The following is a 19,282-nucleotide window of genomic DNA, read 5'->3' as shown; positions in this document are numbered from 1 at the left end:
AAAAATGTTCATTCCTCTGCATACCCAGTCTTAGTATTCAGTATGTCCTTTAGCTTTAATGACATTATGCATTGAGCTGACATGGACTCCTCAAGTTTGTGCAAAACCTGATGATCATTTTATCCAGCATGATTTGAGAATGTTCCAATTAGTATCTTGTGTGCTTCAATGAAAGAAAGGAAATCAGGCCTGTCTACAAAGGAATTAACATGGCCATGTCACAAATTTGCTTCCATTTGAATAGTGACCAAGAAATAGTGCAGAATGTTAAATATATCTTCTTCATTTACATTTTTCAAAATTCTAAAAAATTAATTTCAGGTTTAAATGGGGGAAAAAAAACCCAGATTGTCAATGTTGTTTCAGACTTTTGGACCCCACTATAGGTGCGTTTTTGTTGTTGATTTTAGCAGTGGTGGCGTATGGTTAAATGTATGCTTTTGTTGTTGATTTTTAAGATGCCAAGAGGGAACCTGGAAACCATCCATCATCGTGCCCTCGTACTTTCTCAGCTTAGGAAATGGCTTGATGGGTATTTGCCATTTACAGACACTAAAATGCTACAGATAATAATGTTTTTACAGGACTAGAAGACAAAAGAAACATTTTAACATGAAAAACTCATTTAAAATGAATATTATGTAAAAACTAAAATGAAATTGATTTGAATTGTCATTTAGTTGTCATGTCTGTTTCAGTCTCAGATTTAAAGATGCTTTTGAGTGCATGAGGAAGCTGAGGATCAACCTAAACCTTATCTATGACCACAACCCCAATGTGAGTGACCTCACTCTTATGTCATTTCCTCTTACAGTAACCGCTAAAGACAGTTCTGCACTACATCTTTTGCGTCTCCTACATGAATAACAACAGCACTGCCGCCCACCCTCTCTCCCATAATCCCTTTCACAGGTGTTTCTCGAAAACATTGAGATGTTCCTAAAACAGATCGATTCCATCAACCACATCAGCCTGTTCCTCACTGAACTCAAGTAAGTCTTTTCAATGGGAAGACTGAATCATCAATTCATCTTGTGTGTATCAATATATGTTTAAGCAATGAGGCACAAGACGCCGTGCTTTATTGTAAATATAAACGTGTTTTGTTTTTTGTATTTTGAGTGCCTTATTGCTTTTTAAAAAAAAACTTTAGTACAAAGCAAAAATATTAAGGACACTTTTTTCATTAAAACATTGTTTTATTAAGTAAATTCATCAAGTGCCATCATTCCACTAGAAAATACAGTCCCTGACATGTAAATTAAGGCTAATAGTTGGTCTCTATGGTTCTCATCAGGGCTGTTACTATATTGTGTAATTAAGCACAGCTGTGTTGACCAATCAGCATCAGAACTGGACCTATCCATTCTATAATTGTCAATTAATTTGTATATTTTTTTCACTCTTAGAGAGGAAGACACCACTAAAACAATGTACCCGTGTCCTTCAAGCTCTACCTCCAGTTCTACTTCAGGTAAATCAGGAAAGAAGGTGGACATCATCTGTGACGCTTTTATATCCACAATGGAGACCCTCGATGCACAGAAGTAAGTTCTCTGTCATAAACATTACATGCGTTTCATGTTGAATAAAATGCTGGAAGTGCAGTCCACTTCCCACTTATTTGATTACATTTCACACTCTGTGTACACTAAGCCCTGTTCTTCCTCCACTGAGATGCTTTTACTGTATCTACACACAGATATTGTTTATGTATTCTGACGTCACATGTGAGGAAAACAACACCAGAGTTGGAAATCGCTCTACAGAAGGTCCATGAATTACGAGGTGAGCTACAGTTGCCCAAATCCATTAAACACGTGTCTGATTATGTGTTTGTAACATCCATGTGATGTTGTGTTTAGTGAACCCCCCCAGTGCCACTAATGGCGTGAGTGCTGAAGAGGCCCTGAAGTATCTTCTATTCCTTGTCAACGTGAACGAGCTTTATGAGCACTCTCTCGGCACCTACGATTTTGATCTGGTGCTCATGGTGGCCGAGAAATCCCAGAAGGTCAGTCAAGAGATTTGAATGCTGATGTGTCTGTGTTGGGGGAATAACTAATTAACTAAAAGTAGCTAAGCTTTACTAGATTTTTCAGTTGCTGTTTTGAAAATACTGTAGGTTTTTTGCCCCAACAAGTAGCAGTATAGCCCGACAAAACGCTACATTGCTGTTCTTATGTCGCATTGTATTGCTCACAGAGCCTTGCAACCAAGCAATTTGAGGCAATAAACAAACGCGCACTACTAGAACATCTCTCATTTTCTAATAGTGTTGGGAATTCTGATTCATTTAAAGTAATGGCTCACCCGAATTATCTCATCATTTACTCACCCTTATGCCATCTCAAACTCTTACGACTTTCTTCTTCTGGGAACACAAATGTATGTGTATGTGCATGTATGATGTGTGTTTGTCCATAACTCCTTTTGATTCAGCTCGATTACACTTCCTCATGATTGACGCATGCCCAGTTCATGTTGTGCCTCGTGTTGTTACATGCACAGAGCACTAGAGACTGCAGATATCTAACTTTAGATATGTCTAACATTTACATTTTTCAGTTGTTTGCTGGTAAGCCAGTTTCCCTGCAGCACGCCACAAGTTTTTTCTCTGAAACCCTCCTCCTCACCATCACCATCTGTCTAGATCTTCAAGAACTTGAAGTGGATTGTACACTCACAGACCACTTTATAGGACACCTGTACACCTACTTATTCATATGATTATCTAATCAGCCAATCGTGTGGCAGCAGTGCAATCCATAAAATCATGCAGATATGGGTCAGAAGCTTTAGTTAATGTTCACATCAACCATCAGAATGGTTGACAGCAGTCTGTAGAATTTACTCAGAATGGTGTTAAAAACAAAAAACATCCAGTGAGCGGCAGTTCTGCAGACAGAAACGCCTTGTTGATGAAAGAGATCAACGGAGAACGGCCAGACAGGTTCGAGCTGACAGAAAGGCTGCGGTAACTCAGATAACCACTCTGTACAATTGTAGTGAGCAGAATAGCATCTCAGAATGCACAACATGTCGAACCTTTAGGCGGATGGGCTACAACAGCAGAAGACCATGTTGGGTTCCACTTCTGTCAGCCAAGAACAGAAAGCTGAGGCTGTAGTGGTCACAGGCTCACCAAAACTGGACAGTTTAAGAATGGAAAAACATAGCCTGGTCTGATGAATCTTGATTTCTGCTGAGCTATATAAATGGTAGGCCCATAGCAGCCTCAGCTTTCTGTTCTTGGCTGACAGAAGTGGAACCTAACGTGGTCTTTTGCTGTTGTAATCACATGAATAAGTAGGTGTACAGATGTACCTAATAAAGTGGTCGGTGAGTGTATGTGTGTCTAATTGTGCAGCAGCAACATGGCTTACATGCTCAACTCAGCATTTCTGTGTATGTTCTTAGTAGTAGCACGTATTCGTACATGCTCTGCAGCGCAAGCAGATCTTGTCCACCAAGACCAAACCTACCAACTTGTTATATCCATTATAAACCCTTTTAGTTATTCAAAGAGTTGTCATGACTGAACTCATTTAAATTATCTGTAGCTTGTAGCTTGGCAAGCTAGAGTTTAAATGTTGCTTCCCCAACATTGCTCAGTATATTTGTACCATTTGATTCATACCACTTATAAATGTATGCCTATTTCATTGTGGATTATAATTTTCCTCTCAAACATGTAGGACCCTAAAGAGTACTTGCCCTTCCTGAACATGCTGAAAACCCTGGAGCCAAACTATCAGCGCTACACTATCGACAGACACCTGAAGAGATACAGGAAAGCCTTACATCACCTCAGCAAGTGTGGTAAGAGCCTTGTAGGACATCTCTCAAGTAAATCCATCAGCAAATACTCTTACTCTGTTGTACACTGTTTCCTTCCTCCATCTGTCTCCCTGTTTAATTCTCTTGTTCTGACTCATGTATTTCAGGTGAAGAGCACTTCACAGAGTTGTTAAACTTGGTAAAGGATCAGAGACTGTACAGTGATGCTCTTGAGCTGTTCCCTTCAGACAGTCAACAATACAAGGTAAGCTTTTTAAAGGGGCCATATTCTACACTTTTATAACATAGATTTGATTTTTCCTTCCATTAATACTGTTAGTCAAGATGTCTTGCGCTAAAAATGTAAATTTCTTTTACATGACCATTTTTGCAATAAAGAGGCTGTTTTTGCTACTGTACCTTTAAGTACTTTTTAACTGTACTTTGATATACAAGGTCCACACTGTTGTTCACCAGAGCAGGCCAAGTGGCTGAATAATGAATACATTCTGAAATGTAAACGTGTGTGCGGCCATATGATTTTAACATCTTACCCATGACAATTTCAATAGTGTTCGGATTCGGAAGAGTATGTCTCAATAGTACATCAAACTCTTATTTCAATAGAGCAAGTATGTTGAAGTTGAGCAGCAGCGGGGTTTTTTTTTGTTGTTTTGTTTTTTAAATGGAGGTCATTAAAATGGTCTCTGAAATGTTTTACCAGGCTTTTATCATTTATTTTTGGTACTTTCCAAATGCCTTTTTATGTATAGATTTTATTGCTTTAGCCTTGTCCCAGACCAAGACTTTCGATATTAAACTATAAAAATACATCCAATTTATTTATAAAAATACAAATATTATTTATTATTTTTAGAAATTGCATGTATGATTATCTAAACAAAAAGTAAAATAACCATTTTATTTTCATTGTGTAAAAATTACCAATTTTTCCACAAATTACAACTGTCCCTCAGTTGTGGTGTCATTTACATCACAGCCAACCTAATTTTGCAACTAATAAAGCTTTATCAAAAATGGTGGAAATTATATTTTATAAAAGCGACAAAAATGACAGAATTCTCCTGTGATGCATGAATATATTCACAACTGTACATTGTAAGTGGACAAATTAAATACACAATTTAAAGTGTGTTTTAAGAGTTTATTAAGTTTACAGCACCAAAAGTGCACATAGTTGAAGAAACACCTAGATCCCCTTTAAAGAGTGGGATTGATTGGGGGAGTCACGTGACGTCATGTGAGGTTTGGAATTGTGAACGGCGAGCTCTGCGCACTTAGATTTAACACTATTATTGTTATAAACCGATGAGATTCCATACACTCTGTTCCTTAACTGTTCTAGGAAGACAATATGTCAAAGAATTCAAAATCTTCGAGCTCTGGAGACGTTAAAAGACACTTACGTGCTCGAGCTGACGCCCCTGACAAGACCGCGGACCAGGGAGCAGTGAGGGAACTTTGGCGAGAATTGTTGAACTTGTCAGCAATGCTGACGAAGGTCGTTACTGACTTGGAGGGTCTTGCTGTAATACATCGATCGATCACTGCCATGAAGACAAAATTCACTGAGGTGGTTACAAGAGTGGGGTACGTCGAGAAACGGATCGATTATCTGGAGTCATCGGAGAGGGAATTAGCCGCTAATCTGCTAGTGACCAAGGCAGATTTGGAGCACGTCTGGGAGAACCTGGAGGATATGGAGAATCGTAGTCGGTGAAATAACGTCCATATTGTTGGAATTCCTAAGGGAGCAGAGGGTCAGAATATGGTGGAATTCCTAGATGGGCTCTTTCCGAGTTTGCTCGACATAACAGGCCATAAGCTGGAAATCGAGCGAGCTCACAGGCCCCGATCAATTCTGAGATCATCCGATAAAGATCACGTGTTACGTGAGGCGAGGAGTAAAGGAAGGCTTTCTTAGAAAAACCACAGCATTTTCTTGTTACCAGGCATTGCTAATTCAACAAGAGAGAAACGTGATCGATTCAAGGAATGCAAGAAACTCTTACATCAACGGAAGGTCGCTTTTGCACTGATGTTCATGGTCAAATTGAGAATAGATGCTAAGGATGGCTGCAAAATATTTACATACCCACAACAAGCATTGGCCTTCATAAAGTCAATGGAGTAAGTTATTTTGTGGTACTCACGTTGCAGCCAAGTGGGCCAGACTCACTGAACATTCACTTGACTGTTCGAGGAACTGAGCACCTTTTTTGTTTCTTTTTGTGCTGGTTCCGCATAGCGGCTGGAGTTTGTTTTGTGGAATAACACTCCTTTAGGACAGTGTTGTGGATGAATCTGCACGTTCTTTGTACTTTATGCCTACTATTGACTGGAGTTTGTTTTGTGGAGTATTTCTTACAGGACATTGGAGTGATTAGGTCATTTGTTGCACTCATATAGCAATCGAATGGGCCAGCTCATTGAACATTCATTTGACTGTCCGAGGAAAATGAGCGGCTTTTTATTTATTTATTTATTTTAGTGCTGTTCCGCCTAGTGGCTGGAGTTTGTTTTGTGGAGGAACACCCCTTCGGGACAGTTATGTGGATGAATCTACACATTCTTTGTGTATGTTCCGCCTATTGGATGGAATTTGTTTTATAGATTATCTTTTGTTGTGAAATTCTGTCTCACAGAATTTGTATAGAAACACCAAGCTTGAGCATTCCGAGGCAAAGTTGTTGTGGGGGCTCTCGTAGGCGTACATGGGGTGTTTGAGTTTACAATTAAATGTCTCAAACAGATTAAAGATAAATTAGGAAGAGTCATTATTGTTTTAGCAGAAATTCAGGGGCAAAGTCTTATTTTGGCTAATATTTATGCACCTAACATTGATGATCAGGGCTTTTTTATAGATCTTAAAGGGATGTTGCAAGCTGCTGGCACCCTTCATGATATAATAGTGGGAGGAGACTCTAATCTTTTGATGGACTCAGTCCTTGATCATAGTGAAGCAAAAGTGTGCAAGCCCCCTAGAGCAACATTGACGCTTCACAGGATGTGTAAAAATCTTGGTCTTACAGATAGTTGCAGACTTTTGAACCCATCTGCTAGGGACTATACATTTTTTTCATCAGTCCATAAGATTTATTCTAGAATAGATTTTTGTGTGTGTGTGTGACGAGACAGGAGAGGAATGAGGATCTAAATGTCTTTTTTAATAAAACAAAAGTAAACCAGGTAACTCAGAACAAAATGAAACAAAACACAGGAAACAAAGAACAGCATAATACAGATGAAGACTGACAAAAAAAAACAGGGGAAAACAAGGGAACGAGGAACACCTGGGGAAAAATCAAGGGAAAACCAATCATGAAAAGAAACTACAAAGGACTACAAAACTAGCAGGAACAGGGATCTAAACCAGAATTTCAACATAAGTCAAAACAAACAACAGGGAATATGTGACAGCCCCCCTTTTAAGGAGCGGATTCCAGACGATCCAAAAAACAAAACAAAACATAAATTGTCCATGGGGTGTGGGGGAAAAAACAGGTAGTTCTGGGGGGCACAAGGGGCAAGGGAAGCAGAGGAACAAGGCAAAGTCAGGGAGGCTTGACACCAAGGCAGAGCTGGAGGGATGAAGAGCCAGGGTGATGCTGCAGGCTCGGAGGACCAAGTAGACCAGAGCAGATCAGGTGGGTGGCCAGGAGACCAGGGAGACCAGAGCAGATCAGGTGGATGGCCAGGAGACCAGGGAGACCAGAGCAGATCAGGCGGGCTGCCAGGAGACCAGGGAGAACAGAGCAGATCAGGCGGGTGGCCAGGAGACCAGAGCAGATCAGGCGGATGGCCAGGAGACCAGAGCAGATCAGGCGGGTGACCAGGAAGACCAGAGCAGATCAGGCAGACGGCCAGGAGACCAAGGAGATGACCTCAAGGTGGGGACTGGGTCAGGAGTCCTGGGAATTGGCCGCAGAGCCGAGAAAAGGGAAGGAGGCCTGGGAGGCGGCCACAGGGCAGGGGCAGGAGGCCTGGGAGGCGACAGGGTCTGGCGGCGGAGCCGCAGGAGGAATAGTCTCTGGGGGAGTGGGCGGAGCCGCAGGAGGAATAGTCTCTGGGGGAGGGGGTGGAGCTGCTGGGGGGAATAGTCTCTGGAGGCGGAGTTGTGGAAGACTCTGGGGGCGGAGCCTTGGGAGGTGGAGCCGTGGGAGGCTCGAGGGGCCAAGCTGTGGAAGGCGAAGCCGTTGGAGGCTCGAGACAAAGAGTCCTGGATGAATAGGAAATGACCTCCATGGCCGCAAACATGGGAAGAGACTCAGGAACGACCTCTGTATTCATAGGCATGGGCAGAGACTCGGAAACGATCTCCGTGGTCGTGAACATGGGATGAGACTCGTTGACCGTGGCAGGCGTGGGCGCAGACAATTTTAGAGGTAGGGTCTTCATGGACCTACGCACCGACATCAGTGGCAGATCATACAGCTTGGAGACGGGCCGTGGAAGGCTTTGAGACGGGCCGTGGAAGGCTTCGAGACAGGGGCCATGGACACCTGGGGAAACAATCAGGGGAAAACCAATCTTGGAGCTTGGCGAGGTAATTAAGGCCTTGCCTACAGGCAAAGCTCCGGGGCCAGATGGCTTTGCGGCTGAATTTTTTAGATCCTATGCTACAGAACTGGCTCCACTTTTGCAAGAAGTTTATATGGAATCATTAAAGAATGGAAAGCTTCCGCCAACCATGATGCAAGCCCGGGTCAGCCTGATTCTTAAAAAGGACAAAGATCCAAGTGAGTGTAAGAGTTACCATCCAATTTCCCTGATCCAGCTAGATGTAAAAATATTTTCAAAAATTTTGGCTAACCAATTAAGTCAAGTTATGACATCTCTTATACATATAGATCAGGTGGGGTTTATTCGGGGCCGCAGCTCTTCTGATAACATTAGGCGTTTCATCAATATCATGTGGTCAGTGGTGAATGATCAGACTCCGGTCGCTGCCATCTCACTTGATGTTTAATATATGAATCAATAAAAAAAAATTTAATCACAAAAAAAGAGTGGGATTGATTTTGTAAAGCTTTTTTGCTGTTTTGAAATACCCAACAGTATCACTTACAAATCATCTTGCGAAAACCAGTATTAAACTGCTGAGTCTTTAAATCCTGTGATAATACACTGCCTGACCAAAAAAAAAGTTGCATACTCTAATATTTCGTTGGACTGCCTTTAGCTTTGATTACAGTGCGCATTAGTCCTGCCATCGTTTCAACAACCTTATTCAACGTCACAACATTTATTTCCATCCAGAGTTGCATACATTTTTGACCGAGATCTTGTATCAATGACGGGAGAGTCGAACCAATCTGTAAAGTCTTCTCCAGCACATCCTTAAGACTTTAGATGGGGTTAAGGTCAGGACTCTGTGGTGGCCAATTCATGTGTGAAAATGATTCCTCATGCTCCCTGAACCACTCTTTCACAATTTGAGCCTGATGAATCTTGGCATTGTCATCTTGGAAAATGCCCGTGCCGTCAGGGAAGAAAAAAATCCATTGATGGGATAACCTGATCATTCAGTACATTCAGGTAGTCAGCTGACTTAACGTTGCTGAGCCTAGACCTGACCAATTGAAGCAACCCCAGATCATAACACTGCCTCCAGAGGCTTTTACTGTCGGCACTATGCATGACGGGTGCATCGCTTCATGCGCTTCCTTTCTTACCCTGACGTGCCCATTGCTTTGGAATAGGGTAAATCTGGACTCATCAGACCACATGACCTTTTTCCATTGATCTACAGTCCAATCTTTATGCTCCCTAGCAAATTGAAGTAATTTTTTACTCACTAACAAGTGGCTTTCTTGTGGCCACACAGCTGTTTAGTCCCAATCCTGTTAGTTCTCATCGCATTGTGTGTGGAAATGCTCTTACTTTCACTATTAAACATAGCTGTGACTTCAAGCTTTTAGTGATCTCTGATCACGATCATTTAAGATTTTTTTCTGACCACATTTCTTCAGTGAAACTGACAGTTCACCACTATCCTTCCAGGCTTTAATAATGCGTTGGACAGTTCTTAACCCAATTCCAGTGATTTCAGCAATCTCCTTAGTTATTTTCTTTGCTTGATGCAGGCCAATAATGTGCCCCTTCTGAAACAAAGTAACATCTTTTCCACGACCACGGGATACGTCTTCCGACATGGTTGTTTAAGAAATGAGAAGCTACACACTGCATCAGTTAGGATTAAAAGAATTGTTGCCAGCTGAAATATATTACTGCAATAATGATCCAATCTGCTAAGTGATCCAAATGATCCAAAAGCAATATCTGCTTATTTAAAGCCAAACAGCAACTTTTTTTTTTTGGCCAGGCAGTGTATAACACTAGGAATAACACTAGAAGCACCCAGCAAGAACATAATGTTATCGTGATATTGACCTCTGACCCTTGTGATATCTTCAGACACTGAGTGTGGCCTATGGGGAGCATCTAGTTGAGCAGCAGCAGGCGGAGCAGGCGGGGCTGTTGCTATGGAGGTGTGGAGAGACCGCTCGTGCCCTCCAAGCCTTTATCAGCTGTACAAGCTGGAGACATGCCCTCGGAGTGGCAACACACATCCCCTTGCCACCCGAACAGCTGGCACTGCTCGCCAGAGACCTGGCAGGTAAAGAGTGTATTTGTACATACAAAGATCCACATTTTTGAAAAATCCAATTAAATATTTTGTATCTGTAAAATACTAAAGCTTGTATAAATATAATTGTATGTCTAATGTTTAGAGAAACTTCTAGAGGCCAGAAGGCACACAGAAGCCGCCCTGTGTTTGGAGCTGTATGCTAAGGTACAGGAAGACTTTTATTATTAATTTCATAATTAAGGGGCCAAGCACCGAAGATGCTGAAACCCTATTGTATTTGTACTGATTTTCTTCTCTAAAACAGTTTGGGCTTCAGAGACTGCAAGTCGTAGGGATCCCAAAATTGGCAGGGTGGTCGCAAATCCAAACTACTGCTCAAGCGCACACACACCCCATTTGACGCTAGGTGGCGCTATAAGAAGCTATTTTATGTTTACGCTTGTATCTCTGCAATCTTAAGGGCTAGAATCAAAATAATTTTTTCCACAGATTCCTTGAGTCAAGCCAACCAAAATGTATATAACTGATTTCATTTTCGTCTATAAAAATTTTTCACCGTTTAGAATTTTGTAAAATAAAAAACTTTTCAAACTCCTTGGCTGTTTTTCTGCTGACAAAAAGTAAGCAAAAGAATTTCAATATGTCAAATCATTTAGAAAATATATATATATATATATATATATATATATATATATATATATATATAGATAGATAGATATATAATATATTTTTTATTTTTTATTTTTTTTTAAAGTGTTATGCAATTCGATCAAATGACCGTAACAACACCCGGTATACATAGACAACAGGACATTTTAGGATGAAGCACAATTCTGCCAGTATGGGCCACTACAACTAAAAAACTGTCATAACTCTGTAGCCATTTGATAGACAAAGTTCTTCTTTGATTGAAGGGCTAACATATCCTTGAAATATTAATTCAACAAATCAACAAAAATTGCCGCAAACAGCCAATAAAATTTCAGCAGCTGATAACTTGCATTGTGCGATCATCGGGCGATCATTATGACATTTTGCATCCACTTACATGTCACCAAAATTAGGCTGTATACTAAATTTTGTGAGAATCAGCCGCAAGGTGGCACTATAATAAGCTAATTTGCATTTTTGCTAATAACTTCGGAGCTGTAAGGGCTAGAATACAATTTACTGCCCCCAAATCAGTATGTCACGTGTATTTTGATTTACACAAGAATATTTTTCTACCACTTTATTTTTGAAAAACGTACTTTTTCAAACTCATCCTATGCCATTTGTCTGATTCGCACGACATTTGTTAAACATCATCTGTAGATCCTCCTGACAAAAAGTTATCAAAAGAATTTTAAAACGTTAAATCAATCGGAAGAGATAAGTAGTAGAGATGTAGTGGTGGTGGCGTACTTGGCTAAAGCACATAACTGGTAATCAGAAGGTTGTTGGTTCGATCCCCACAGCCACCACCATTGTGTACTTGAGCAAGGCACTTAACTCCAGGTTGCTCCGGGGGAATTGTCCCTGTAATAAGTGCACTGTAAGTCACTTTGGATAAAAGCGTCTGCCAAATGCATAAATGTAAATGTTAATGTTGCTAAGCTATTGCACTTTTAGGTGTGGCATATTATAACTAATTGGACTGTATTTTGTGAGCACAATATTCAAACTTAACCCTCCTATGGTATTGAAAAATTGCACCTCCCTTTGGTATTCGCAGTCATATTTGACTCAAGGGGTCAGATGTGTAACCCTTTTTTTATGATTGTATTGATACCATTTCTTCTTCCCTGAGGTAAGAACAATAAAATTATGCATTTCTTTTGGGATTTTATGCAATTTTTATCTTATTTATATATACATTTCTAAATTTAACCATTAAATTGCATTTACAAATAAGCAAATGTTTGAAAAAAATAAAATAAAATAATAATGGCTGTAGCCACCTACTGTGTAGTCTGATGGCTTGTATTTTATCACAAGATATGCATTTGGATATATATATTTGGACATTATCAAACTATTATTTGTCAAAGTTTAGCATTTTAAAATTGATTTGAAGTGTCAGTTTTTGCAGTTAATGTCATTATGCTTGTATCAAACCTGACCATGGTGTTACAAAGAGAAGACACAGAATAAGCATTTTTCTACCAGTAATTTATTTCAGACATAAAAATGTAATAACACAAATTAAATGCATAATAATATCAAGAAAATGAACATCAAGAAACAGAAATGAACTGCAAAATTCTGAAAATTTAAATTAGAGTATAAAAAAGAAGAATCAGAGTAAACATTTTGCAATTTTAAAACTTTCTGTAGTAAAAATGTATTTTGCAAACTGTATGTGTGTGTTTTGCATTGTGAGTGTTATCTTTTCACTCTTTCATTTCTGAGTGTGTGTGTTTAGCATTCTGGCTGATTAATTTGTTTTTTGTTTGGTTTTTTGACAAATGTAAAAAAATAAAATAAAAGCTCTGTGTTATAGTCTCACCAGTTCATTTTTGTGTGTGTGAGTGGGTGTGTATGTTTTTCACTGAGGATGTTTTAGAGTCTCACCCTGTAATATCTGTCTGCTTTTGTCTGCATTATGGCTGATTTATTTATTGTATTTGACAGATTAAAAAAAATGCTTTGTTTTTTGGTCTTTCCCATTCATTTTCAATGGTCGGTTAATTTTGATAGCGAATACCAAAGGTGTCACTTTTTTTTTTTTTTTTTTTTTTTACAACCACTTAGACTTACTGAATCAAGCCCAATTGTTTTATGTATGTTCAGATGGCAAATGGAGGAAATGTCATCAAGTCTTGTACTGCTCAGATAAAGGAAACCATTTTTATTAAATGAGGAATATGTATTTGTCAGAAATGACCAAATACCATTAATACACATGGACAACAGCCCATTCTGAGGTCACATGCTAAATTTAATCAATTTCTGATGATTTGGGCGCTATAACTTAAGAAAATCCTAATTACGCAACTCTGATCAAAGCAGTTGAAATTTTTCACCAAAAAGCTGTGTCCACAGAATACACAAGATCTATTCTGCCCAATTTGATTAGTTTTGTCATCTTCTCTCAAAATGTGCTCAGACCCAGATAATTGCCGCTTACAGCTATATTCATAATTCTATTTTTATCCATTGCTTCAAACAAGATTTCTCAAGACTGTGCTGTCTGCTTTTGACGGTGACCTATTATTGCTTCTGTAAATGTGTTGCTGTGATATTTTTTCACTGATCTAATGGTCATGATGGCTGTGTGTTGTCAGGATTGTGAGGAAGCGATATCTGCTCTGATAGAGGGAGCTGCATGGGAAGAAGCCCTGAGATTAGTGAGCCTATTCATTGTTGTGTCACTCCACTGTCTTTTCACATAATAAAATAATTGCAATTTGGATCAATATTTCATGTCCATTTATTTTGTAAGTAGCTTCATAGCAGTTTAAGATGAATGATAATCTGTAACTTGTTCATCTTTTATTTCAGATTTATTTGTATAACAGACAGGACATCATTGAGACGAATCTGAAACCTGCTCTTTTAGAAGGTAAACTCTTATATATATATTTTTATTTCTCTTGTCATCATCCAGTTTTTTGTGCTTTTTCTTAAGTACATATTTTAACTGGTTGTTTTTAGCTCACAGCAATCAGATGTCTTTTCTGGAGTCCCAGAAGGCTTTGTTCATCCGTCACAAGAAACGCCTTGCTGTGGTGCGAGAACTTAAAGTCAAGGCCAGACTTGAGTTATTTGGTAAACAGGAAGTTTGAATTATATCCATTGATTTGCTTGACATTTATGAAGAGACTGGATGATCATGCTTGATTTTACAAAATATTGTTTCAGATATGATAATTACATTCATTTTGTCCATGTCAGGTTGAGCACATACTGTCATTAAACCAAATGGGGGACATACAAATGTAAATTTTTCTGTCCAACTTTTCTTGCAAATTGTTACACTGATTCAGTGTACAAATAGTAGTTAAAACTACTAAAATTAAAATAAAAAAAATAGAAGCATGTGAACTTTTGAACCCCACTGTTTTCCTAAAACAGATGTTATCATGCACGTTGTTTTTTTAAATTATTTCCTGTCGCTCGCTGACAGTCTCTTCCTGTCTGTTTCAGATGAGGATGGTCCTGACTGCGCAGACGCTGAGCTCTACTCTGAGGCCAGCAGTGTTCTGACCGGCAGCCATCTTGGCTCAAAATACTCTCACAGTAACTCGCGCATTTCATCGTGAGTCACCTCAGTGCAGACATACCAGTTCACTTAAATATTTTATAATTCCATGACCTGAAACCAGCTCAAACCAGCACAAGGCTAACTGAGTCTCAAAGAATCAAGATCTTGATTGATTGTAAATGTCTTCGACAGGAGGTCGTCTAAGAATCGTAGGAAAGCAGAGGGCAAGAAGCACAGTCTGAAGGAGGGAAGCCTGTTTGAGGACATTGCCCTCCTGAATGCACTTATTCAGATCATCACCGTTGCTGACAAGATGAGAGGTCAGCTGAGGACACAAGCATGCACACGCAGAATTATACATGACTCTAAGTGCTATATTTTAGGGATGACCAATATGGTGATCGATATTATAAATCCATACTTTACCACCTTTTTTTTTTTTTTTGTAACAGCACTCACACAGAAATTCATAAATAGTATTGTATAAGTGTATTTAGATATCAAAACAATGTAAAGTAGAAAGGATGAATAGCTGTTTAACTTTTGGAACTTTGGAAAAAAAAGTGTAAATTGTTTAAATTGATAAAAAAGAGAACCCTGCTTTTATTTTCTTTCAATATTATCTTAACCATACTGAAAAAAAATACTAATGTTGGCCAATACCAATATGTTGGTCACCAGTATTGGGTAAGTTACTCAAAGTAATCCACTACAAATTACTCCTCACTGATAACTTCATTGAAAAAGTAATCATATTACTAATTACTTTTAAGTTACTTTCAAAAACACTTTCCGCTCAACAAATTCAAAATAACGTTTTTATTGGCTGTTTACATGAATTTTAAATGTAATGCATTACACTACTTTTTACTTAAAAAAAGCAATTAAATTACAGTAACTATTTACTTTGAAATCGGATTTCGGCCAATGCTGGTGGTCACCTATATATTGTACATTTCATGCTAAAATCTCGCTATGTGACATTATAGTTTGGACTCCATGTTACTTTAAAGATTGACAGCAGTGTTATTGATATATCAGTTTTGGTTATTCATCTGTATGGCTGTAAAGTGTGATGCATGGCGATGATTGTTCTCATGTGACCCTGCAGAGGAGGTTCATAGTCTGCTGATGGCTCTGGTGCTCTTCCAGTTTGATGGTCAGGCCAGCAGCCTGCAGAGAGACTACAGTGATCTCCTACAGCTCATGGAGATGGGCATCCCCGAGATCTGGAATGACAACCTACAGCAGGGACAAACTCCAGTAAGTCACATAAACACACACACACATGCCGAGAGAGTCATGACTGGCTCACATTCGGCTGAGAAAACAACCCTTTCAACTCATTTGTTGCATGTTTTACATAGTAAACATGTTTTAGTACATTAACATGAAATACATGTATGACATATTACATATGCTATACTTTTGTAGCATTTTATTTTTTATCTCTGAAGTCTACTGATAATGTTAGTCACGGGTTCATTTGGTAAGTTACTCAGAGTAATCCACTACAAATTAATTATTACCTCTCTAAACATTTAATTTACTGATCACTTATTACTAATTACTTTACTTTTAAATTACTTTCTAAAACATTTTTCCACTCAAATTCAAAATAATATCAGCGGACCAGCGAGCCCATGGTCCCAGAGGTACCTTACAGCACCCCTGATCATGATGTTCGAGACGCGATAAGGTTTTCAACAGGTTTATTAATTATTTGAAATGAGTGAATAACGACTTAAATTTTGTTCTGTTCATCGCACAAGGTAATTGCATTGCTTCAGAAGACTTGTAATATATTGCATGTCATATTGATTACTTTTTTTTTTTGGTCCTTTTTGGGCATTACAGACTAGAGTCATTCACTTGCAATACAGGGCTCCAGACATCGACTAAAATGGTCGCAAATGCGACCAAAAATAATTGATTGCGACAATAATTAAAAATCTAGTAGCCATTGGCGACAGTCAGGTTGTGTGCATTCATATGTGGTTTCATCGGATATCATCTTTGAGTTATTGAATACATCTTCAGAGCGTGCAGCAGTGTGTCTCGCACGGCTTTTCACCCGTTCTGTTTCTGACGAGCTCGCTGCATCACGCAACAACAAACCCAGCACGAGAGTCATGAACAAATGACTCTTTTGAACCGGGTCTTTTTCATGAATCACTTGAAAATAACCGAGGGTTTGAACTCAGGAGCTCAGGTTAAAAGTTTGAATCAGATTCACTTTATCAGCAAATCAGCAGGCATGTGAGCTCAAACTGGGAGTGCAGACATTTCCAAATAGAAGTCCCATGTGTATTTCGGGCTTCTTTATAATTAAAAGTCCTACACCAATATATATATATATATATGAGATCCAGCTTTTGACACTTAGGCCAATTACTATTACACAAGGTGCAAACATTCATTGATGCTCATGAAGACAACACACTACGATTATGCATACTATGCTTTATGTAAATATCTGCTATATGTAGATTCTGAAGGTCAGTACTAAATAAACTAAATGTTTTATCTCTTATATTTGTATAAATTATGAAAGGGGTGTGAACATTATGAGACAAAAGGTAAATCTTCACAACTATATATACTATTTATTAAACCTCTGATTAATGGGTTATCAGCTGTCTTCCTTTTCTTCTGCTTTCTATCCTGTTTCTGAACAACAATCTAAATCGAGCAGTTATATAATTTGGTGACTAAAAACAGCCATTTGGCTCCTAAGTAATTTTTTTTAGTCTGGAGCCCTGCAATACACTGCCTGGCCAAAAAAAAAAGAATTGCCATTTGGCTTTAAATAAGCAGATACTTAAGAGCCTATGATTGAATCATTATTGCAGTGATTTATATGTTTCAGCTGGCAACAATTCTTTTAACCCTAACTGATGCAGTGTGTAGCTTCTCATTTCTTAAACAACCATGTCGGAAGACTTATCCCGTGGTCGTGGAAAAGATGTTACTGTGTTTCATAAGGGGCAAATTATTGGCCTGCATCAAACAAAAAAAACAACTAAGGAGATTGCTGAAATAACTAGAACTGGGTTAAGAACTGTTCAACCCATTATTAAAACCTGGAAGGATAGTGGTAAATCGTCAGCTTCACAGAAGAAATGTGTTTGGAAAGAAATCTTGAACTATTGTGATCAGAGATCACAAACGCTTGGTCACATCATAAAAAATCGACTGTAGATTAAAAGCATTTTCACACACACAATGCGATGAGAATTTACAGGATTGAGACTAAACAGCTGTGTGGCCACAAGAAAGCCACTTGTTAGTGAGGCTAATCGGAAAAAATTACTTCAATTTGCTAGGGAGCATAAAGATTGGACTGTGGAGCAATGGAAAAAGGTCATGTGGTCTGATGAGTCCAGATTTACCCTATTCCAAAGCGATGGGCGCGTCAGGGTAAGAAGGGAAGCGCATGAAGCGTTGCACCCATCATGCATAGTGCCCACTGTACAAGCCTCTGGAGGCAGTGTTATGATCTGGGGTTTCCTCAATTGGTCAGGTCTACGCTCAGCAACGTTATGCAGCAATAAAATTAAGTCAGCTGACTACCTGAATGTACTGAATGATCAGGTTATCCCATCAATGGATTTTTTTCTTCCCTGACGGCACGGGCATTTTCCAAGATGACAATGCCAAGATTCATCAGGCTCAAATTGTGAAAGAGTGATTCAGGGAACATGAGAAATCATTTTCACACATTCATTTACCACCACAGAGTCCTGACCTTAACCCCATTGAAAGTGTTTGGGATGTGCTGGAGAAGACTTTACAGAATGGTTCGACTCTCCCGTCATCAATACAAGATCTCGAACAAAAAATTATGCAACTCTGCACAGAAATAAATGTTGTAACATAAGGTTGTCGAAACAATGCCACGACGAATGCATGCTGTAATCAAAACTAAAGGCGGTCCAATGAAATATTAGAGTTTGTGACTCTTTTTGGCCAGGCAGTGTATATAGCAAATAAACCCAGTGAAGAATTCTTAAAAATTCACCTTTTGTGTTCCACAGAAGAAAGCAAGTCATATTGGTTTGGAGCAACATTAGGGCATAATGACAGAATTTTCATTTCTGGGTGAACTGTCCCTTTAAGTCACACTTACCATATTGTAAATTGTGGTGGTTCTTTCTCCAGCTCACTGGTCCAAACACAACAGCCAATAGCATTATGGCATCATTTCAGCAGCCGAGACCAGCCGTTCCTCAGCAAGGTGAGTCACTTGAACTGTAAACTCATCCTGCAGTCATGTGATCTTTGCTTTAAATCTACAACTGTCCTTTCTGTTTTCTCCTTAGACACAGAGATCTTGACTGCACCAAAGATGAGGAGTTCCATCAAATGGAAACTAACCATTCTTAAATAGTCTTCATATGTTACTAATTAATTACACCTTATAGTTTGTATTTTATTCAAGAATTAAATATTACCACATGCCTATGATCTTTTGAGTTTCATTTAGCTTAATTAAACGTTGATCATTGTTACAATGACTTATCCCTGTCAGCATCACTATTAAAGACATGTATGGTCACACATGCACATTTTTTTAATTATCAAATCGATAGTTAACCCAAAAATGAAAATTCTCTCATTTACTCACCCTCATGCCATCCCAGGTGTATGAGTTTCTTCCTTCTGCTTAATACAAACGAAGATTTTTAGAAGAATATTTCAGC

The 19,282-nt window shown here is 38.9% G+C and overlaps 1 protein-coding gene across 1 annotated transcript in view; it reads left to right on the top strand.

Moving 5' to 3' along the window:
- elp1 (elongator acetyltransferase complex subunit 1) overlaps positions 1-19,255 on the top strand; it is a 41,336-nt gene extending 22,081 nt beyond the window's left edge. Inside the window, exons 20-37 of the mRNA XM_051649482.1 lie at positions 459-532; positions 699-777; positions 913-992; positions 1,410-1,547; positions 1,703-1,788; positions 1,866-2,014; positions 3,699-3,822; positions 3,948-4,045; positions 10,219-10,420; positions 10,536-10,597; positions 13,660-13,722; positions 13,877-13,937; positions 14,030-14,143; positions 14,522-14,633; positions 14,772-14,899; positions 15,691-15,842; positions 18,741-18,816; positions 18,902-19,255. Of these exons, the coding sequence (XP_051505442.1) occupies positions 459-532; positions 699-777; positions 913-992; positions 1,410-1,547; positions 1,703-1,788; positions 1,866-2,014; positions 3,699-3,822; positions 3,948-4,045; positions 10,219-10,420; positions 10,536-10,597; positions 13,660-13,722; positions 13,877-13,937; positions 14,030-14,143; positions 14,522-14,633; positions 14,772-14,899; positions 15,691-15,842; positions 18,741-18,816; positions 18,902-18,969 (1,866 nt within the window). The 3' untranslated portion in view covers positions 18,970-19,255. The remainder of the gene's footprint in view (positions 1-458; positions 533-698; positions 778-912; positions 993-1,409; positions 1,548-1,702; positions 1,789-1,865; positions 2,015-3,698; positions 3,823-3,947; positions 4,046-10,218; positions 10,421-10,535; positions 10,598-13,659; positions 13,723-13,876; positions 13,938-14,029; positions 14,144-14,521; positions 14,634-14,771; positions 14,900-15,690; positions 15,843-18,740; positions 18,817-18,901) is intronic.
- Positions 19,256-19,282: the final 27 nt, after the last annotated feature.

The sequence above is a fragment of the Myxocyprinus asiaticus genome, chromosome 22, assembly GCF_019703515.2.
Source record: "Myxocyprinus asiaticus isolate MX2 ecotype Aquarium Trade chromosome 22, UBuf_Myxa_2, whole genome shotgun sequence".
NCBI classification, from domain to species: Eukaryota; Metazoa; Chordata; class Actinopteri; order Cypriniformes; family Catostomidae; genus Myxocyprinus; species Myxocyprinus asiaticus.
Note: the sequence above shows the minus strand (reverse complement) of the source record. Positions and strands in the feature narration are given on the sequence as shown.